Raw genomic sequence first — 20,621 nt, forward strand, 5'->3', positions numbered from 1 at the left:
AACACGATGTTCTTTTCGCAAAGAATAATATTGAGAATGATTGACTATTTTTATCATGTTTCTTTTCTTTTTTTTTTCATTTTGGTGGGAAGTTTTGGACGAGCGTCGAAAATAAATCAGTGGAACAGCGCCCAAAGTGCCCCGGGCAGCTTGTGCATCGTATCTGCATTCGCAACACGATGCATTAATTATGTATTCAATAAATTTTAAACGCATCGAAATGAATTCAAATTGCAGATTAATATTAAACGGTGTTGGCTAATTGGCCGGGCAATTATGCGGCGTTAATTAAACATTAGAAGCGAAGTCTCGTGCCGTAAGCACAGCCTCGCCATCTGGTGATAGCTTCCATGCTTTGAAAGCTTTCTTGTTGATAAAAAGCTTCAAGCTTTCTGTGTCAACAATTTTGTTTATCCATTTTATTAAAAATAATCACGTCTGCTTCATAGATTTTTATTAAGGATCAGCACTAATTAAAATTAACGATAGCTTGATTTATAAAATTTCAAAGACATTAGAAAGGATTTCCTTTAATAAATGAAAGATTTCAATAAATTTCAAATTAACATCGTTTAGTTTTTATCATTTTATATTAGTTAGCATTAGAAAACTCTTTGATGCAATTTTAGTGCACACTTCAAATTTTGCATAATTGTGTATTTGCGAATCTTTTTTTTTCAGAAAATTAATGTTTAGTAATTTCAGGATTTCATATCTCAATTTTTAATAATTTAAGTAAGAATAGAAATTGAATTTCATTGATTCAAATGAAGGAAAGTGGGTAAGGAAACAATACAGTTTAGAAAAGAAACGTTTTATTACATTTACCTACGATCCTGATACGTTAATGTTTATACGTAAGTTGCAAAGTTACATACACAACAATGTTCGAGTGAATATTGCAGGATTTTTGAGATGGTAAAATATTCTCAAATCCTGCAGATCGTCTCGCGGGTAATAGGAAATATGAACGAGGGAAAGAGTAGCAATGATTCGATTAAAAACGCTCTCGTTCTTGATATGTCCAACATTGACGAATCTAATCAAATATTTTCCCATAAACGAGTTAATTTTAACAAAACTATTTTATAAATAATACCTAAATCAGTGACGTACTTTATTTCATAACATTGTTAAAAATTGTGATTCCATAGCATTTAAAAATAGTGATTCATTTTTTATGGAAAAATCTTTGATACGATTCGTCAAACGCGACTTCTGATCAAATTTCTTGCTCTCGACATTCCTTCTTTCCCCAAAAATGGTCAGACGAGTTTACGCCCGATTGAGTATTCGTGACTATACTGACCATCGAGTATATATTACAGCATATCGACTACATTAATATTCTTCATCAACTTATGGCTCCGTTCGATTGATTATGCAGCTTGGAAACGCGATTACGTGATTAGCTGAGGTTAAATTTAACGGTGAGCTGCGAGTTTTGATCTGTCTGTTGAACCACTTTTCACGCGTTAGATTCTTCCACCAAAAAGTAGAAAAAAAAAATGACGTGGAATCTAAATTCATTTTCTATAAATGAACCAGGTCAGTGGGTCAACGAACAGTTATTGTGGAATTCTGTTTGCATTCTGTGTATCAATATTTAAAAAAAAAAAATTGATTAACTCTTATAAATAACAAGAAGATCACGGCTTCACACGTAGAAGATACAAATTCTCAGGTAAAATCGACCCTATATTTTAACCCTTTTAAGATACGTTGCCTATGTCACTTAAAACTATAGCTAAAGTTTATGCACGCTACCACGAATCCTTTTGTCTTTATTTTATCGATTAACATGTCACTTCTTTATAACTGTACGACACGTTTTATTAGGAGCTACGAAACGTTAGAAAAATTCGTTCCAAGCTCGTCTGGTTTACATAGACTTTGTTCACCAATCTTAAATCAGTAATTTATGTACAAATTTTCATTTCACTCTTTTGAAATTCATTATGTCTTTATTCACTCAAGAAACTTCAATGTCCAGTGCATAATTGAGTGAAAAAAATTGCAGGAATTTGTTTGATCTACAGTAGATACGATCCACCACCTCATAGGATAACACTTTTATCATTAGCCATTATTTCAACAGCAGATAAGATAGAAATCTGTAATTGTCGATCATATAGATTTCTACCATTATATTTGCATTATAAATGCATTCCTCCGACATGGATTCAACGCCACTAATTTTGTTCGTCCTTTTATATTCATGATTAGAGTGGCGTTTCCTCCTCTTCCAGTTACCTAGGCGTCGGAGGAGGTGGTGGTGGTCATACAGCGCTGCCAGTGTAGAACGCTGTCTTACCAGCCAATCCAGGTCCTCTTTTCCTTTTTTCACATTCCATCGTGCTGAAAGTGTTTTGAGCGATCTGTGATTTTCGTTTGGGATTTTGTAACGTCATGCTTCTCTGACTGGAATTTGAACTGGAACTTGTTCCTGGCTCGGACACCCTCAAAATACCAGAATGAATTGTTCCGAAATTCTGATAGATATATTGAGATTGAATAGCTGAGACAGAAGTGTTCTGATTTTTCAAGGTGATGGGTACTGTCTGACCCGCTAAACTGTTGTACCGTGTGTCGTAACCAAAGGGGGTGTCCAATAACGATTCCGTTTTGTCACCATATCCACTCAGTCTAGAATCGAGGAGACCTTCCTTATCGGTAAAACCACTCAATCTTGAGTCAACTACGTTCTGTTCAGTTGTTCTTGGAGAAAATTCAGTGTATCGTGGTTCCTGGCCCACAGTATGCTCCTTGTTCTCAGTGAAGACGATCATATTTTGTCGAGAATCAGAAAGGATCCCGGAATCTATCAAACCTTCCTTATCGGCAAAGCCACTTAACCGTGAGTCGATAACACTAGCTTCTGATTTGTCGGTAAAGTTGTACCGTGGATCTGGATTTTTTGCGTCTGGATACGCCGGTAACACGTGAGATAGATCTGCTTTATCGACGTAGCTGATGGCTTGAGGATTGGAGGCGCAGATATCTGGCGCTGATTTGCATAATAAAGAGGTGCCTTCTTCAGGGGCTCTTTGAGACGCTGAAATATTTATAGGCAAATTTATTATTAATAATGTGGTATAGTAGTTAGATTTGTAGAGCAAATGAAGTAGTTACTTTTTGAGGACTGCCCGAAACCTCGGGTCTGTGGGGGCCCAGGTGATTTCTGATGGGCTCTAACGAGGTACTCTGAACTCAGTCCTCTTTGTTCCCTTAACTTCCTCTCGGCACCAGGAACCATAACTCTTACCTAAAAGAATGGAACATATTGTTTGTAGATAGAATTTACAACTTTGAAGTTTTAAATATTTTAACATTTCCTTATGTAGATTTAAGATTTGGGAACTTTTCAAATTCTCATTTTTCCATGAAAAGAATTTAGGATTTGAAAGTTCTGAAAATTTTATTTAGCTCAGCTTTCTATGATCAAGTTTGGTTTGTTGCGTTCCTACCATTTCTTCGACTGTCGAGAAACGTGCCATATATCCAGACATCGTTAAAACAGCTGCAACTTCCGCCAAAATCAAAGCCAGCCCCGACAACTGAAGACACCAACCATAGTGATACTGCGGCAAACCGTTATCATCAGCTTGCATGCTGGATGTTGAGGGAAGACTGTATTTTCCAGGTACTTCGAGCGATGCATCTGATAAAGCTGATGCGAGCACTATCAGCCCACCTCCTAACGAGAGTCCTGAAACACAAATGAAATTATTACTTGGCTTACTTCCTAGTGTCTCTGATATTTATGCCTTTGGAATGAAATCAGTCGAACAGTTGTAAATTATTATTAAAATTTATTGCTCAAGTTACTTTGGTTTATGGAGTTCATAATCATTTCTGACCCCTTTGGGCAGTTTCAAACCAAGTAGCTTATATTTTATTCCTTTGATACCATTTTAAGAATGACCAAATCAAATAACTTATACATAATTATTATTATTTTGACATGGCTCAGGTCAAATAATTTATATTTTATTGCCATTTTGATAAAACTTTATGGTTACTTTAAGAAGCTTCATTAAGGAATGAAAGTCTGGTATTATCTTTGATGTACGTTATTATTATCCTTCTGTTAGGAGAAGGATTTTATTGCTTCAGCCAGAAGGTTAGCAGAGATTAAGGAAAGGTGGAAACTCTCGAACGATTTCTGAGGTTTCGAATCTTATTTTTATTATAGTTCGTTCCCTCGATCGTATCTATTTAAGCCAAGGCAAACGATTCCGTTGTCCTCGTAAATACTGCAGCTTACAGCAGTAATGCGAAACGAATGAAACCGTTCAAATTTATTGCCACTATAAAATTTGTCACGTTTCCTACGTTTTAATTGTACACCCTCTAGAGAAAAGTCCTAAAAGAATCGAGTCGGATCTTTATTGACCAGTGAAGTGAATAATCAGCTCAATTCGAAAATCGGTTGTCAAAATAATTAATAATTCTTAGTTGCTTTCAATATCAAAAGCGAGTGGCGTCGGGAGTGGGGGTTCCAGACGCCCTTGCACACGATACGAGGAGAGGCCGTCACCGGGTGCGACCCCCGGTGTCGGTTACATGCTAGACATCCGAGTTGGGCACTTGTGTGCCAGGCGCGGAAGGCTCCGGAGTAATTCGTAAGGCCCCGGAGCTCTCCTTTAGCGCCACTGTCGGTCGCCGTGGGGTTTTAGTCAGTAGGAATCTGACACTCCCCCGCCGCCCACCCCCATGGGACGGTGGGGGGTCTTATGCAAGATTTCCCCATGTTAAAAAAAAAAAAAAAAAAAATAGTTACAGCTACTGATTCGAGTAAAGATAGCTAGCTGCGGTACCGTTATCAACCTAGAGCGAAGTGAAACACCATCAGTCTTATAGCGACCGCCGAGGGGTACAGATCTACCTGCTAAACATACACATATCCTTATTTTATTTTCTGCGTTCATTTAATTTGCAGTATTTATCTTCTTAGTTTGTTGAATAAACTCATTAGGAGGGAGAACGTGTTGATTTTATTACTCCTGTGTGCATCCTTTACATCCCTGATTTCTTTATAGCTCTACGCCTCCTACCTCCCTGCATTACTTACATCCCAACATTTCTTCATCTCGTACATCCCTGGATCCTTTACATCTGTTCATCCCTTACATCTCTAGGTTCCACGCTTCCTAACTATTTATTATCCTACTTCTCTTCGTGAACCAAAGCCTCCCTTCGCAGATATTTATTTCTTCATTCTTTTTATTAGCCTCGTGGGGACTATCACTAAATCACTGTACTTCCGTATCCCTTGTATTCCTGTATCCTTATAGCGCCGCAACCGTCGCATCACTCCTTCCCTCACATCTCCTTTACATCCCTGCATCCTTTATATTTCTTTATCCTTTACATCCCTGGATCCTTTACATCTGTTCATCCCTTACATCTCTGCATCTCTTACACCCTTGCATCTCCTACATCTCTGTGCCTTATCCTTGATACCATTTTTTAAAACATTTTAGCTTAAATGTTTGTGCAAATTTAGTTCCTTTTTTCGCCGCCAGAGGGCGCTGATCCGACGTCGAATCAGCGCCCTCTGGCGGCGAAAAAAGGAACTAAACCTTGCAAAAATTTTGGCCCTCTAGCGGCAAAAATCTGAACTAAATTTTCGATGTCGAATCAGCGCCCTCTGGCGGCGAAAAAAGGAACTAAACCTTGCAAAAATTTTGGCCCTCTAGCGGCAAAAATCTGAACTAAATTTTCGATGTCGAATCAGCGCCCTCTGGCGGCGAAAAAAGGAACTAAACCTTGCAAAAATTTTGGCCCTCTAGCGGCAAAAATCTGAACTAAATTTTCGATGTCGAATCAGCGCCCTCTGGCGGCGAAAAAAGGAACTAAACCTTGCAAAAATTTTGGCCCTCTAGCGGCAAAAATCTGAACTAAATTTTCGATGTCGAATCAGCGCCCTCTGGCGGCGAAAAAAGGAACTAAATCTCGCACCAATTTTGGCCCTCTAGCGGCAAAAATTTCAACTAAATTTTCGATGTCGAATCAGCGCCCTCTGGCGGCGAAAAAAGGAACTAAACCTCGCACCAATTTTGGCCCTCTAGCGGCAAAAATTTCAACTAAATTTTCGATGTCGAATCAGCGCCCCCTGGCGGCGAAAAAAGGAACTAAATTTGCACAAACATTTAAACTAAAATGTTTTCAAAAAGGTATCAGGGATAAGGCACAGAGATGTAGGAGATGCAAGGGTGTAAGAGATGCAGAGATGTAAGGGATGAACAGATGTAAAGGATCCAGGAATGTAAGGGACGAGGAAATGTAAAGGATGCACGGATGTAAGGAATGCAGCCATGTAACGGATGCAGGAATGTAAAAAATTCAGGGATGTAAAGGAGATGTAAGGGAGGCAGTGATGTGACGGTTGCAGCTCTATAAGAATACCGGAATACAAGGGATACGGAGGTACAGTGATTTAGTGATAGTCCCCGCGAGGCTAATAAAAGGAATGAAGAAATAAATATCTGCGAAGGGAGGCTTTGGTCCATGAAGAGGAGTAGGATAATAAATAGTTAGGAAGCGTGGGACCTAGCCCATAAATAAGGATAAAATAATTAGTAACTGAAAAGGGTGCGCTTTGGTCTATAAAGAGGGATAAAATAATAAATAACTGGCAAAAGTGAAATAAAAGGGATGGTCGGCCGAGACCCAAAAGAGGGATAAAATTATAAATGCTTTTCCCCTTTGATGAGCTTATTGAATAAGCAAAGAAAATAAATTACGTAAATTAAATAAACTCCGAAAAGAAATTAGAGGTACATATATGTATGTTAGAGAAGTTGATCCGCAACCCTCGGCTGTCGGTATAAGACTGATGAAGTAGTACCCCGTTCTAGGTCATATTGAGAAGTAATTACCCTGTGTTAAGTTTGATTTTAAGTTTATAATTTATTAAAGATCAAACAGTTATTAAACGTTGTATATATGAATAACTGAGTAAAGAAGTTAACTACATTGAATAAATAAAATAAGAGGAGAATTTAAGTCAATTAAATAAATAACTGAGGAAAGAAATTACGTGCATTTAATAAATAACTCAAAACGGAAATTGTGTAAATTAAATAAATATCTCAAAAAGGAAATTGGGTAAATTAAATAATAACTCAGTTGCTCCTTTAAAATGATTTATTCGCCAAGGTGCATAAAGTGAATACAAGTTTGTCTTACAATTATTTTAATAATATTTCGGTCTTGTACTAGTTTCAATTAATTTATAAAATATAGAGTCAGAGGGAGTTAAAATTGTGTCTTCTCAGATGTCTGTGCAAGGTGCGGCAAAAGGGGACTGATAAAGCAGGCACGATTGTCATACCGGCTATGTTTTGTACATGCAGACCTAACTGCAGCTGGGGGTATCTGAGACCCCAAAATTCGCAAACAAAGGCATGTCCAGTCTTCTTGTATCTGCAATCACTGCGCCCTTGCATGCCAGGTGTGGAGGACTCAGGTGTAATACACATAAGGACAGAGCCTTTCTTTAGCACCACTATAGAAATCTGAAAAATATGCTGCTGACATTCTACCAGGGCAATTTACCTGGCGTTTTATATCTTTAGCAGAAAATTTTGATCACAGTTTAGTATCTGCCACGATATGGCGATAGGAAAACGCTTTTTGACAGTGTTTTCAAAATTATTAATGAAGCAGTGAATAAAAGACGCTTTTCTCTTGTGAGTAACCGGCCAAAGAGTTTAGTATATCTACTCACCTTCGAGTCACGTTATTATTTATTTAAAATATTAGAAAAGTAATTGAGAATTTCGAAATAACGCTCTTATCACTGTAGGCACTGATTAAATGATTATTTTTGATAATTAAATGTATATAGGTGATTAGTGCAATTTTAGAAGCAAAATTACGCATGGCAGGATAATCTGTTCGTGAGAAATTTATTCTGAGAATAATCATCTGTTTCTTGCTACTTTGTTTTTTTTCCGAAACGAGCAATTATCCGACGCGCGACAGGAAATAGATTACGGGTTCGTTTGCCGCGGGTGATTAATTTCAATAATTGATTGCCACTTCGGCTTGTTAAATCGGTGGGTATAAAAAGCATGCATATTTCATTTGTGCGTCTCCTCTTGAACGCTGCAAATGTGTCTGGCGAATTTAAATTTCAATTAACGCTTCCATACGTTTTACCATTGGACGTACGTAGCGTTGTTTTCGGGCAAACTTTATGCCTCGTTTTAATTCGGGACACGTAATCTTTTTATTATACGAGAGCAATCAATGACGGTGATTAAAAATATTAAAAACAATTAAAAATTTAATTGGAATCAAACGAATTAAAATTGAAAGAATATACATCAAAATTTGTAAAAGTTAATTTCTTTTCCTCTTTTTGAAAGAATTAAGAGTTTCAAATCTTTAAAATTTTCAATTCTTTCTAATTGTAAGTAAAAATTTAGTACTTGGATGTTTTAAAAGTTCCTAGAACTTGGAAGCTTTAAGAATTTTTAACCCTTAGATGACGGACCGTAGAGAGAGCCCAAATATTAATTTAACTTTGTATTTTATAATTTCATTTTAAGTTTAATTAAAATCAAACTCTAATTTTTATTACATAATTCATATAACTACATGTTTAAGTTTCTGATATGTAATTTTTTTATGTGGTTGTAATAGAAAAAGAAAGAATTCAATGAATTTCCGCGGAAATTCTCATTCATTTGTAACGATATGTTCTGAGACATGCGACCCAGCATTTCACACGTATTTTACCGTAGTTCGAACAAAAACCGGGCTCCGTATCGACGAATCGGATTTCTATACGCGAAGAGGTTTAATTAACGCGCAGCTTGTCAGCCTCGCGTTTCCCCATTCAGCGATTTCATTTGCAAGTATACCAGGCCAAACGCTGTTTATCAATTAGCCCTAGTTAGCTGCTGCGACCTAATTTCACGCGTCTTCGGAAATGAACCCTGACAGAAGCGAAATAATTAGGCGGGAAAGAAAGCGCGACAAAATTGAAGCTCATCAATATACAGGGAAAAAAAGAGTTAGTCTTTGGCGTAATTGTAGGCGATTTACAGAAAACACTCTTTCCATTAAACAATTGTGTACAATTGTGTAGCAATTAATTCCATTAAGCAAATATGGTTGAAGTAATTAAAAGCATTAAAGTAACTTATCACAGTAATAAATTATTTTTGGCTAAGGTTTTTACTATTTAGAGTCACATTTATTAAAATATTAATACTAAGTACATAAATTAATGTGATAGCAAAGGATATAGATTGTTTCCTCCAACACAAAATTACTGAAACTTGTGATTCGATTTTCTACAACTTCTAATTCGTTAAATAAATAAACTTTTTAAATACTAAATTATTTAGAATTACATACAATATTAATTATTATAAAAATTGCACATATTTGTCGAAATAGGTCTTCAAAGATCCAAATAATATCTATTAAAACTACTAAAACTTTAATTCATTATTATTCCAAGGTTGTTAATTCTATTAACATGTAAATGACACTGATAGAAACGCTGAAATCTCCTCTTTAATTTGACGTTAGTTTCATTTTGATATCATTTCCGGTTGCTGAGATATCATCATGTAAAGCAAAGCATAATTTCTAATAGTTTTGTATCGCTGTCTCGTTCTCAGATCGAACCTCTCACTCATTCCCTATTCATGCGTGACTGATGTTCATCGTTGTTTTTTTTTACTACGATTACTACGGCGCGTACGCACTTCCTGGAAAAAATGTAGGTCACGGCGGTCCACCCCCATTCATTGTTCTCGCCGGAACGACATTTCTTTAAAGCCCTATATCTCTGGAACTAATTGTCATATTGACTTCAAACCAATTGCGTTATTTTTGTCATAACTTTATCTATCTTCTAAGCTATCTTGTTTAACAATTTTGAAAATTATATAATGAAGAATTAACAAAACTGTAATTTTGTAAGAATGATTACAACTTGAAAATAATTTAAACTTGATTCTCATTTAATTGTATTTAATATATTTTTAATATTTTTATTTGACATACTAAATGCTTGTTAAATTGCATATTTCTTTGTACCTTTGCCTTGAAAAGTGATGCAAAATTACATGAAAATTTATTATTATGTTACAAAAGGTACTTTGAACAAAGCAGCATTTCAATAAACACAGATAATGATAATTATTACGTTTTTCGATAACATAAAATTACTGAAATATACAATTTACAACGAATTATCGTAGGGAGCTCATGTTCAGCAATTCTCTCACGTTTCGAACAGCAACTGCATAGCTCTGACAGTCAATAAATGTCAATAAAAACGCAGGTGACATCGAATCGACAGGCACGTCTGTTCTCGTTACTATCCTGTTATTTCTCGTGTCATTGAATATCAAGGAAAAAAATGAAGGAAAAGAAGAAATTATAACAGTGTACTACAATAAACATTCTCAATTAATCTCTTAAGTCTTAAGCCCCGATTAAAATTGGGGCTTAATTTAAATCAGGATTGATTGAACTTAAAAGAAAAGTGAAAGATACAAACTTTAAACAAATTGAAAAATAAATCAGAAAAATAAAATATCATCAATTTTCACAGGAGCAATCAATGTTCTATCAATTATTGAAAGAATTAAATAATATAAATTTTATAATACTGTTATTTGTAAAATAGCAAACCTTGTATCTTGTAGAGATAATTCGAAGAGGCTACAGTTTTGTGGGGAGTTTACATACCACAGTTATCGTTATCGTAGCCAGGTCAAAAATAAACAAAATGTTTTATGCCACACCGTTCCAGTGATGGCTAACTATAGAGGGTCAGGCGCAGTAGTAGCGGACCGCACGAGTCAGCCATAAGAATTCCGAAGCCCCGCGTTCAGTTAGTATACGAGCTCTGAATACTGCTCTACTCTCTGTCTATAAGTTCCTAGATAAGAGATAGGGAATAATAACTGTTAAATATGTTCTCGAGACAATTTTCTGCGGAAATATCCTCCAAAATGTCCAGGAAAGTGTTCGAAGCACGTTTCAGAACATTTTTTATAAAGCATGTCTGAATTAAATAATGTTATGTGTGTTATGTTGATTATTTTTTCATGAATATTTTTATATAATTAGCTTTCCAATTTTACAAAATTGATATGGTGGCGAATGTTTTGATTTTCTTTTAAAATTTTCTAATTTCTTCTATCAGTTTCAATTACCTTTTTCTCACTTCACACATGTATCTTCTTTCGGATATAGAATACTCGTGTAACAAGTTAGGCGAACAAGAACACACAGGAACAGAAATTTGCTTCTAAGACGAAATACAGCTGCTACACCCCCATTCCACCCTATGCAAGGTGGAACATAACACACGTGTGCCCTGTGTTCATGACCGTGAAGCATCAGTAGAAGCTGGAAAGTGCCTTACATCAAAGTTGACAAACTTGATTCCCCCTATTGAAGCAATCAAAGCAGGATCGAACCAAAGGAAGGAGGTGAACATCCTGTACCTTTGATAAACTCGTCTTCTCTTGATTAATTAAACTGCTCTTAATTATCTAAAAATTAACTGCAGAAAATGATATATAGAGACTCTTTATGAAGCAATTTTATTTTCTACTTTATGAAGTCAATTTTAATGAAAATACCCTCCTGAAATCAATTTCAACTTTGACATAGTTCAAGCACTATAAATGTAATTATAATACTAAATTAGATTTTCTAATTAAAAGTGCAGCATCTGACGTTTGATTCTTGGACGAATTTGTTTTAATTTTATATTGTTAGTTTAATAATTATTTCTTCAATATATAAAATTCTTTCGTTTAGAAACTATATATTTAACTTTAGGTTAATATTTTAGTACGTGTCTTGTAAGTATGGGTTACGATTGACCCAGGATCCTCTGTTCAAGGGTGGATTTTCAAATGGTATAACGTCTGTGGAATTAGTCTATTCTTTAGTATAGTAGTTTTACGGTAATAATGAGTGTAATTCAGATTTCTGAAGATTCATAGATTACTTGAGGTTTCGCATCAATTTGATTGCAAGGTATAAGAGCAGCAACGGATAACCAATTCCAAAGCGCTTACAAGACAAACAAACGTAGTTAGATATTACTTTGGAAGCGGGGCACAGTCTCTTGAGCCATTTCTCTTCAAACATTGCTGCCGTCGCGCAATAGAACAGGGAAATAAGGTTCCGGCAGTAAGAAATCCATGGAGACTTAAGAACTTCTGATTACATGGAATCTTGTTTCCACAAGATAGAATAAAATGATTCTTTTCATCGAAAAATATCCATATTATATTATTGACTTTCTAATAATCATTATTTACGTAATGTTAATCTACAAATGTATTATACTGGAAAAGCTAAGATGAAGAATGAATTTCCTTAATCTTTCGAAAAATAATCGAACAAACTCGTGGAATATTTTCTTCGTAGGAAGCTTTTAAAGTTGCACTTTTCTCTTGCATCAACAGAGAAAATTGTATGATTCTTTCAATCTCCTGGAAAGAAGTTTTCCAGAATCATTCCACCATCTCCAATCTAACTTTTGAAAATAAAGAACATTCTTTCGTTTAAGAATATTTCCAAGAAACTGGGGGTGAAATGGAACTTCTTTGTTTTGAATCCATTGTATTCTTGACACAAGAACAATCTAGTCTAAAAGGAGTCTAAAAGTTAATCATTTTATGAATTTACAAAGCGCATTATTGAAATTTTCTAATTTCTGCTTAATTATCTGAATTATATTGAACGCATAACTCACTGTAAAATCACCAAATTGTAAGAGAATTTGGAAAACGAACAGGTTTAATCCGGAAAATTTTAATAGCCATTATCATGGTGAACGATTTTGCGGATTCACGTGGAAATCGCGGGTTTCTCGAACGCTTTGGAATATTTCGGGCAACCGTGTACCCCGTCTAGTATTCTAACACGGTTTCAGCGCATAAATTTCAAGCATGCCTGCGATGGTTTATGCCAGCAGGATTAAATAACTTGACCCAGTCGCAACATATCACGAGAGTGAAACAGCTCACCTGTGTCTCTTCCGTCATTCTTGATTACTCTTTCTCACTTTATAAGTACTTCGCCTTATTTCTTGCAATTTGTCTTTATTTTTAGCGTTTTTAATCTTTGAAGAACAGAGTCTGAGTCAATCGTGATGAATTGAAAGGATAATTATTAAAGGAACAGTGAAAAATTTATACAAATTGAGCCTCTCTCCAGGGTCCGCCAGTCAAGGGTTAAATTTAATCTTCTCCTTTTCACAAAAATCCCAAAATAGATTTTCAAAGAAATTTTAATCAATACTTTGCTATCTGAACAATTCGCGTTCAATTTAAATTGAATTGCGGATCTCCTGGAAGGATCAACGTGTCGAGCAAGCAAATTCATTTCCTGATGTAGCAATTCGTATGAAAAGTAGCATCAGTCACGATCCATCGTGCCTGGGACAGGGCGCGAGGTATTCGCTCATATAATTCTTGTCCGTTGACCAGCTACAGGCATCCAACCCCTGGAGCATCTCGTTCGAGCCAGGGGTGAAAGGCCATCTAACCGTGGCTGCGGCAAGAGCAAGCGGAATTTAATATTAATACGAGATAGGCGAGGGGGTGGCGGAGTTACGTGGCTAGCAAGTACGCTCGAATTTCGAGAATACCGACCGCGATATCAAGTGACCGATCCAATTTCCACGACGACGATCAGCCTCGCTTCCTGGAACCTTAACTGTTCCTGTGTAAGCGACGAGAAGATCGTTTTAGGCTCGCTGTACGCTCAAGATATGCGACCAGAATTCGTCACTGCAACGGATTATTCGGTTGTTTGGAAAATTTGTAGCATTTAAGATAATTGTCTACAAGAGGATCATTTTGATTGTATTTAAAAGAAATTTTTATTTTTGAATTAAATTTGTCGACCAAGGGGTCTTCGAAAGGGGCCCCAAAAGGCTTAATTTCATTACATAGAAATTTCATTTTGATATTACTATTAAATTAGGCGACGAATTTTTTAAACAATCCAATAGAAGCCTCGTATAATCATTTTTTAAGGGAGTTGAATAACATATAAATGATAAATTTTTAATTTTTTGAATTAATGATTGGATCAATCCTTCCAAAAATGAGAAACAAAAATTGCAACAATAAGGTGTCACCTACTTTGCACGTTAGAACGATTCCACGAATGAGTACTTTTCAACAACGATTCGCGCAAATATTCACACGAATAGAAGAATCTCTAGTCGAATGGTGTTGTTTGAGAAATAAAAAGCTTCGATGGCGGCATCCAGATTGCGGGAATCGTCGTCGTAAAACGCCCAGTCGTGAGGAACGTTATCTGGGACACCTTTGAGCATCGGTGCTCCGTTACCATCACAACTATCGTCAGCGTTGTCGTCGTCTGAATACAAATTACACGAGGAGCGTGCCGATGCACCGGCCATACGACCATCATACAAATCTAGCCGTCGATACCGTGGATCCTATCTCGAATTAATCCCTGCGAACCGCTGATAAATTGGTACACGTTTGAAGGTGGATCGTGTCTATTTCTCAAATCCATTTTATTTTGGAATTTGGATATTTTATAAAAAGATTGCTGTTTAATTAATTTTCGTCAAGACGGTTGATAATCTTACTTAAAATATCTTTCAAATAAATTTCTAATTATTCAAAGCTATATTTTTCCAATAATGCAATGAAGGGTTAACAACCTTTATGACAAAAATATTTATCGAATGAACGCATTGATTCAACCCTCGAACATTTCTCAAATACAATAACTGTTCTGAATTCATCGATGACACGTAATCTTTATGCAAAAAAAAAAAAAAATGCCTACTTGAACTGTACGTAGTCACCGGAAGAGTGAAAAGTTTCACCTAACGACGTCGTTATTATTACGTCAAATATACTTCTTCGTGGCCCTCGACGACACACTCGACGTTACACCCCCTTGACTCGCAAGAACAGTCGTTCGTTGAAGAGGAAAGACCCAGATTCTTTCCATAAGGGTGGCGTGAAATTCGTGAACATTTAGACATTTCATCCCTCCGCGCTATCGACGCTCGGTTATTACGTTAAATGCTAAACATTTTTTATGCTGACGGACTTTAAACGCGCATGGCTGAAAGGTTTACCAGATAGATTCATAATGAGAGTTTTAAAAAACACGGTGAGAAAAGCTCTTTTGGTGAATTTATATTTGTATTTTGTACATAAGAGAGGAAATATTTTAATATTATGTGACAAATGGAACATTAAGTGTAATAAAACATAATTGATTATTTTTTAAATATTATAATACGTATGAATTATCGTATTTAATTACTAATTGATTATTTTTGCAATACTTATGGGTTATTGCAGGATCAGATTAAGATTTCTAGAGCCTTGGTTTATTAAATCCCTTGGGTGATAAACTTGGTTCGGAAATTGAAATTTTTAAATAATATTTAATCTAGAATTTAAACGAGATTTCATTCAATATTTGTTCACATGGAAGGAGACCCTCTTAGACCACCCCTTTAAATATTGATTTATTTTAATGTATTTCTGTATCTAAAATTTGAATTATTTATAAAATGGATTTTCTTATTATTTATGGAAGATAATTAATGAAGCTTCAATGTATACCTACATGGTGAAACCACAGAATGCTAGACTGTCTAACGACCTACCTAATCGTAATTCATTGCGCGCTAAGTATCCCGTCAATCAGATTGGCAAAATGAGCCGTGTTCAGCATGAGCTCATTGAACAAGCATGTCGCAACAGAATTCTCCCTTTACCGATCGGAGATCATAGTTACGCGTCAGTGACAACCTTCGTTCACCTGGCCTCATTAATTCGTGCAGCATTGTTCGATGCTGAAACTAGTTCGTTCTACGACATGCGTTCATCATCGTGAATGCACATTCTACAAGCTAAAGAGGATCAAAAGTTTTCTATCGAATTTCCAATTGTTCTTTGAGAAGAATAATTTCATCATATCTACTTGATAATAATAGTGGTACAATTTAAAAAATGTAAATTTTAGAGGAGAGATTTCTTAAGATTTAACCCTTGAACAAATAACATTAAATGAATCTGTTTCATATATTGGAAAAATAATTTTTAAAGGAACCGTGTAAAATTTAGAAAGTGAAAATAACATGAAATACAAAATTAAATGAAATTGGTTAAGAAAGAATGTGAATTTCTTTTTATTTTATCCAACCATAGGTAAAATGATTATTACACATGTAAATTAAGTTAGAAGGAAATGGAATGGAAGTCTTCGGCAAGATTATTGAAATCGGTATCTCTGATTGTCGGTAACCAGGGAATTGAAACATCGTGAATTGTTACCAATCCAGTTAAGTAGTGCGTCCTGATTCATGAAAATTAAACCGCGGCCGGTTGTACTGAAGTTTCCGAATTAATATGTAACTACGCTAATGAAGTGCAAATTTAATGTGCCTGCGGGACAAACAGGTACATGTTCTCTAATTAATACTAATAATTTACGTAGAGGAATTATTGCGCGAATTTGCTTGGAGAGAACGAAATTTTCTAGTGGAACCAAATGGAAATCGGAGAAATCATGACGGGATGGAGATTTACAAACTTTCGTAGTAAAACTCATAATTAGTTGAAACTTTAGCTATTTCTCATAATATAATTTTTATTTGAAATGAAATTCCTTTTTATGATAATTTTAATGAAAGCTTCACAGGTGAATTTCATTTTCTTTCTTTAACATTTCTTGATTCTCTTATTTAGATTCTCTAAACAAAGAGATTATTCTCTTGCTTCTACTTTTCTTTCTTTTGTGCTCTCATCTCATTATTTTTCTTAATACCTTTAGCAATCTTGTTTAAGTTGCAAAGTGAAAAAAATTAATCTGAATTTTACCTCGTTAAGCAGACCATTTAATCTCAACTAACTTCTTGCTTTAAATATCAATTAATTAATTTAAATGTAATTAATACTTGCAGCAGTTATACTGTAATAATTACTTTTTAGTTGATTAATGTTTAATGGGATTTCTCTGAAGAATACTTCGATTAAAGAATTGACTCTCCAGTTGGTTGGAAAACGAAACAAACAAATGGGCAGAAAAGTTGGAAACAGGGAAATGGAAGAAGAGAAGCAAAAGGGTTGAATGAAAATTAAAGAGCAAGAAGGGGGATTAAGGGGCGTGTGACGCATGGAAAAGGGAGGAAACAGGAATAAACTTTTCGCCTCAGTGAATTCCAGCGTTTCCATGGAACGTACAGCTAATGAACGTAGTTACTGTCCGGAAAAGTAATTTTAATATGTCGTATCGGTAATTTTCATCGCCGCCGGGTGCCGTAAACCGTGCTAATAGTTTCCAGTTGTCGACCAGCCGGCTGTACACACGGCTAATTAATTTCCGTCTCGATTCTCAGCGAAACAACGTCCGCCGATTATTCTGAAAAATTGCCTCGTTCTCGCGAAACTTGCCGACCAAATAAATTCCTTTCGACGGAAACTCGTTAACGTTACGGAACAATCATCGTTTTTTACATAATATTAAACGCAATATTTAAAAATTCTCTAACACTGAACATTGCTTCAGCTCGTAGAAATGTCGTATTAAAATATTAGCTGTTATTTTTACCAATTTTAAAATTCTGTTAATAGAATTTTAAACACTCCAAATCAAAAGATATTATGAAACATAGAAAATGAATTAGGTCGAATTAAACGAGATCTGGGAAAGAAATACCGTTTGTTTGACAAACAGTAAATATTTGACGGTCACAGAAACTTAATTAAAAAAAGAAAAAGAGAAGAATCCACGATCCATCAACGTCGTTCATAACTTTTATACGATCGACGTAACGAACAAGAGGATTCCATTTCCACGAGCTTCGCTCCCGTCATGGAGAGTACATTTTAAAACAAATCCGAAACGTTTACAAAAGTTAGATTATAACTGGATTCGAGGAGCACGAATGTCCAGGAAAAAAGCTGCTGGAACGAGTAGCGGCTGGGCTGTTTAAAAAGAAACGCAGAAAAAGCATTTGCAAACCAAGCAAATCGAGTTCGAGGGGAATATTAATTGAATTCAAGTAGGAAACTCTTCGAGGACGATCCTTTCTCCTTTCTCTTTTTTTTTTGGTGCATTCGATTGAATGCAACGTGCCAGGTTTTTTAGGCGCGTCACATTGAATTCTGTTGAACGACCGAATGAATTGCAAGCTTTATTTCGACCGCGTCAATATTTGACGAAGGTTTCGATATTTCATTACACGCTGCCTCTGTTACTCGCCGCTGTTTCGTAAGCGGAATATCCGCTCGCGGTGAATACCCGCTCGGAAAACGACCCGAAGCGATTTACTCTCTTTCGTCCCGCGGGATCATTGAATTACCCACCGTTTTCGAATCTCATTATTTCATTTGAAAGCAAGTGTACCATTGAAAAGAAAAATAAATAAATAATAGTCAATTTGCAAATAAAATGAAATTTATTCGATAAATAGAAATCAATGATGAATGGCGAGGGTAACAAATTATTTTTTCACGAATAAATTCGCCTTCGGGAAAATGGAAAATTGAAAATCAATGAAAATAAAAAAAAGGATTGAACGGCACGAATGCAGAAAATTCGAAGGAAATTAAATGTAATTGGTGTTCGATCCGTTCGAATCGGATAATTTTCAGTGAAAACGACCGGGTGAAAATAAACCAAACACATCTATGGTACTTTAATGAACGTCAGGATTTAACGAATGCAATTGGTCGGCGGCTACGTCGAATCTGCCCCTCCAGCAATTTCGGACCGCATCTCCGTGACACCGTGATTACTTTCATAATCACGATCCCGACCGATATTGCGTTCGCGTGCAGAATTTTAATTGAAATCGTCCGCTCGTTTCGTGTAATTTCCAAAAATTCCCTTGCCCGCTTGTTACATCGCGTTGTTTACGGACCTTGTGGTATCTGAGCTATTTTAATTTTGAAAATTTGCCCTTGCCTCACCGAAACACCATTTTCAGCTTGTTCACATGTCACAGTAATTAAAGTACAGATAACGAGCCGATGGAACGTGTCTCAATTTATTTATTTGATAAATAACCGTAGGATTTCGATAAAAAAATATTTATTGATAAAACAGGGATTGTGATCAATACTTTGATTGGCACAGTAGAAATATCAATCGATGGTCAGACATACAGTGATATATGTCTAAAATTTATGTCAATATTTATTTTCTTGCAATTATTTTATATTTGCCAAATATAGTATTAATAGCATAATGAAATAAAATCTCATTGTTATTTAAAAAAGTAAAATACCCTATTATTTACCCTCGTTAATATAAAAAATTCGGATGAAGGAGGATTAAAATTGATTTTGATGGAAACCAAACGGCATTGCAGCTTTACAAGGAACCTTTGTTACCTTTAAACCTGGAAAAGTGCAATGAAAGTGTCCTGCAGCAATTTCCATGATCCAGAACTGACGCTTCAGCCCTGAGGGCAACTCGAAACTCTCGTGCGAAGGGATGGAAGGTTGCGAGAGTAAATAGAGGAACAATTCTACTCGACGAAGGGTTAGGTTCATCGACAAAGTGCCAGTATGTCTCCCTTGTCGAGAAAAGGGAACCTTTGATGGATCTTGGGTTCTTCTAATGGCAACTTACTTCAAAATGAAAATTTAAACATGCCCAAAGACTCTTTAATAAAAATTGTATTAATCAAATAAATAAATTGATTTAAAGGAATGCAGGGAGGCTACTGAAACACAATAAAAGAAATAAAGGGTGTAGTTTTTAATAAAAGTGCCTGAAAAGAGAGATGTCCACAGACCTGTGAAAAATTCAGGACAAAGGGACAACAGAAAATGAATAAAAAAATAGGAAAAGAGAAAGAGATCTATTTGAATAAAGTTCGAAAGAAGCGGTGACATTCCTCGACCTCAGGCATTTTATTTTCAGGGAAGGGTGTAGTTTATTCAAATTGAACGTGACAGAGGCAGAACGTCTGGAACTATCGCGTGCCCGCGGGTTGTCAACTTTCCATTTTTATTTGCCTGACGTATTGAACTGTGAATTTCTCTTCATTTTTTATATCTTTTATGGCGAACATTCGTTTGCTAATTTCAATATATTAGTTATTAGTTATATGCCATTCAAGGGCCAATAATTAAATCCACTTCTTGAATTTTTTAAAATTTCAAAGTCAAAGTACTTGAGTGGTGCTTAATTTATTATATTTTCTTAATTTTTATACTGTTTATTTTCTGGAATGAACCAATTTCGCAAATGGATGATTCGTATAATACAAATTGCAATATATTGAAATAAACACGAGCCATAGTTAGGATGTTATTTTTCAATTTGTTATATATATATTTTGTTTATATTATTTTTCAATTTTACTTCATTTGAAAGTTTTATGAAGTTTCCTATAATTTCATATACCTAGACAATTTTATACGAGGAGAATTCTTCGTGTTATTGCCTTTCTGTTTAAATTTCAGTAAGAAGTGTGATTCAATAGAGGAGTGTCTATAGGCATAAGTAATCATAAGTTGACGCAACAAAAGCTGGGATTTCTTGCAGACAGTAATTCAACCTCATATTTCTCAATCTTCTTATTTCACTTTGCTGAAAGTTTCCGC

General features: G+C 35.5%; 1 protein-coding gene across 1 annotated transcript in view; it reads right to left on the reverse strand.

Annotated features, from left to right (window-relative positions):
* Positions 1–798: 798 nt before the first annotated feature.
* The window catches only part of LOC114877900, a 140,738-nt gene continuing 120,915 nt past the window's right edge, over positions 799–20,621 (reverse strand). Inside the window, exons 5-7 of the mRNA XM_029191031.2 lie at positions 3,468–3,709; positions 3,133–3,265; positions 799–3,055 (exon numbers count right to left, since the gene is read on the reverse strand). Of these exons, the coding sequence (XP_029046864.1) occupies positions 2,280–3,055; positions 3,133–3,265; positions 3,468–3,709 (1,151 nt within the window). The 3' untranslated portion in view covers positions 799–2,279. The remainder of the gene's footprint in view (positions 3,056–3,132; positions 3,266–3,467; positions 3,710–20,621) is intronic.

This window comes from Osmia bicornis, chromosome 10, assembly GCF_907164935.1.
Source record: "Osmia bicornis bicornis chromosome 10, iOsmBic2.1, whole genome shotgun sequence".
NCBI lineage: Eukaryota > Metazoa > Arthropoda > Insecta > Hymenoptera > Megachilidae > Osmia > Osmia bicornis.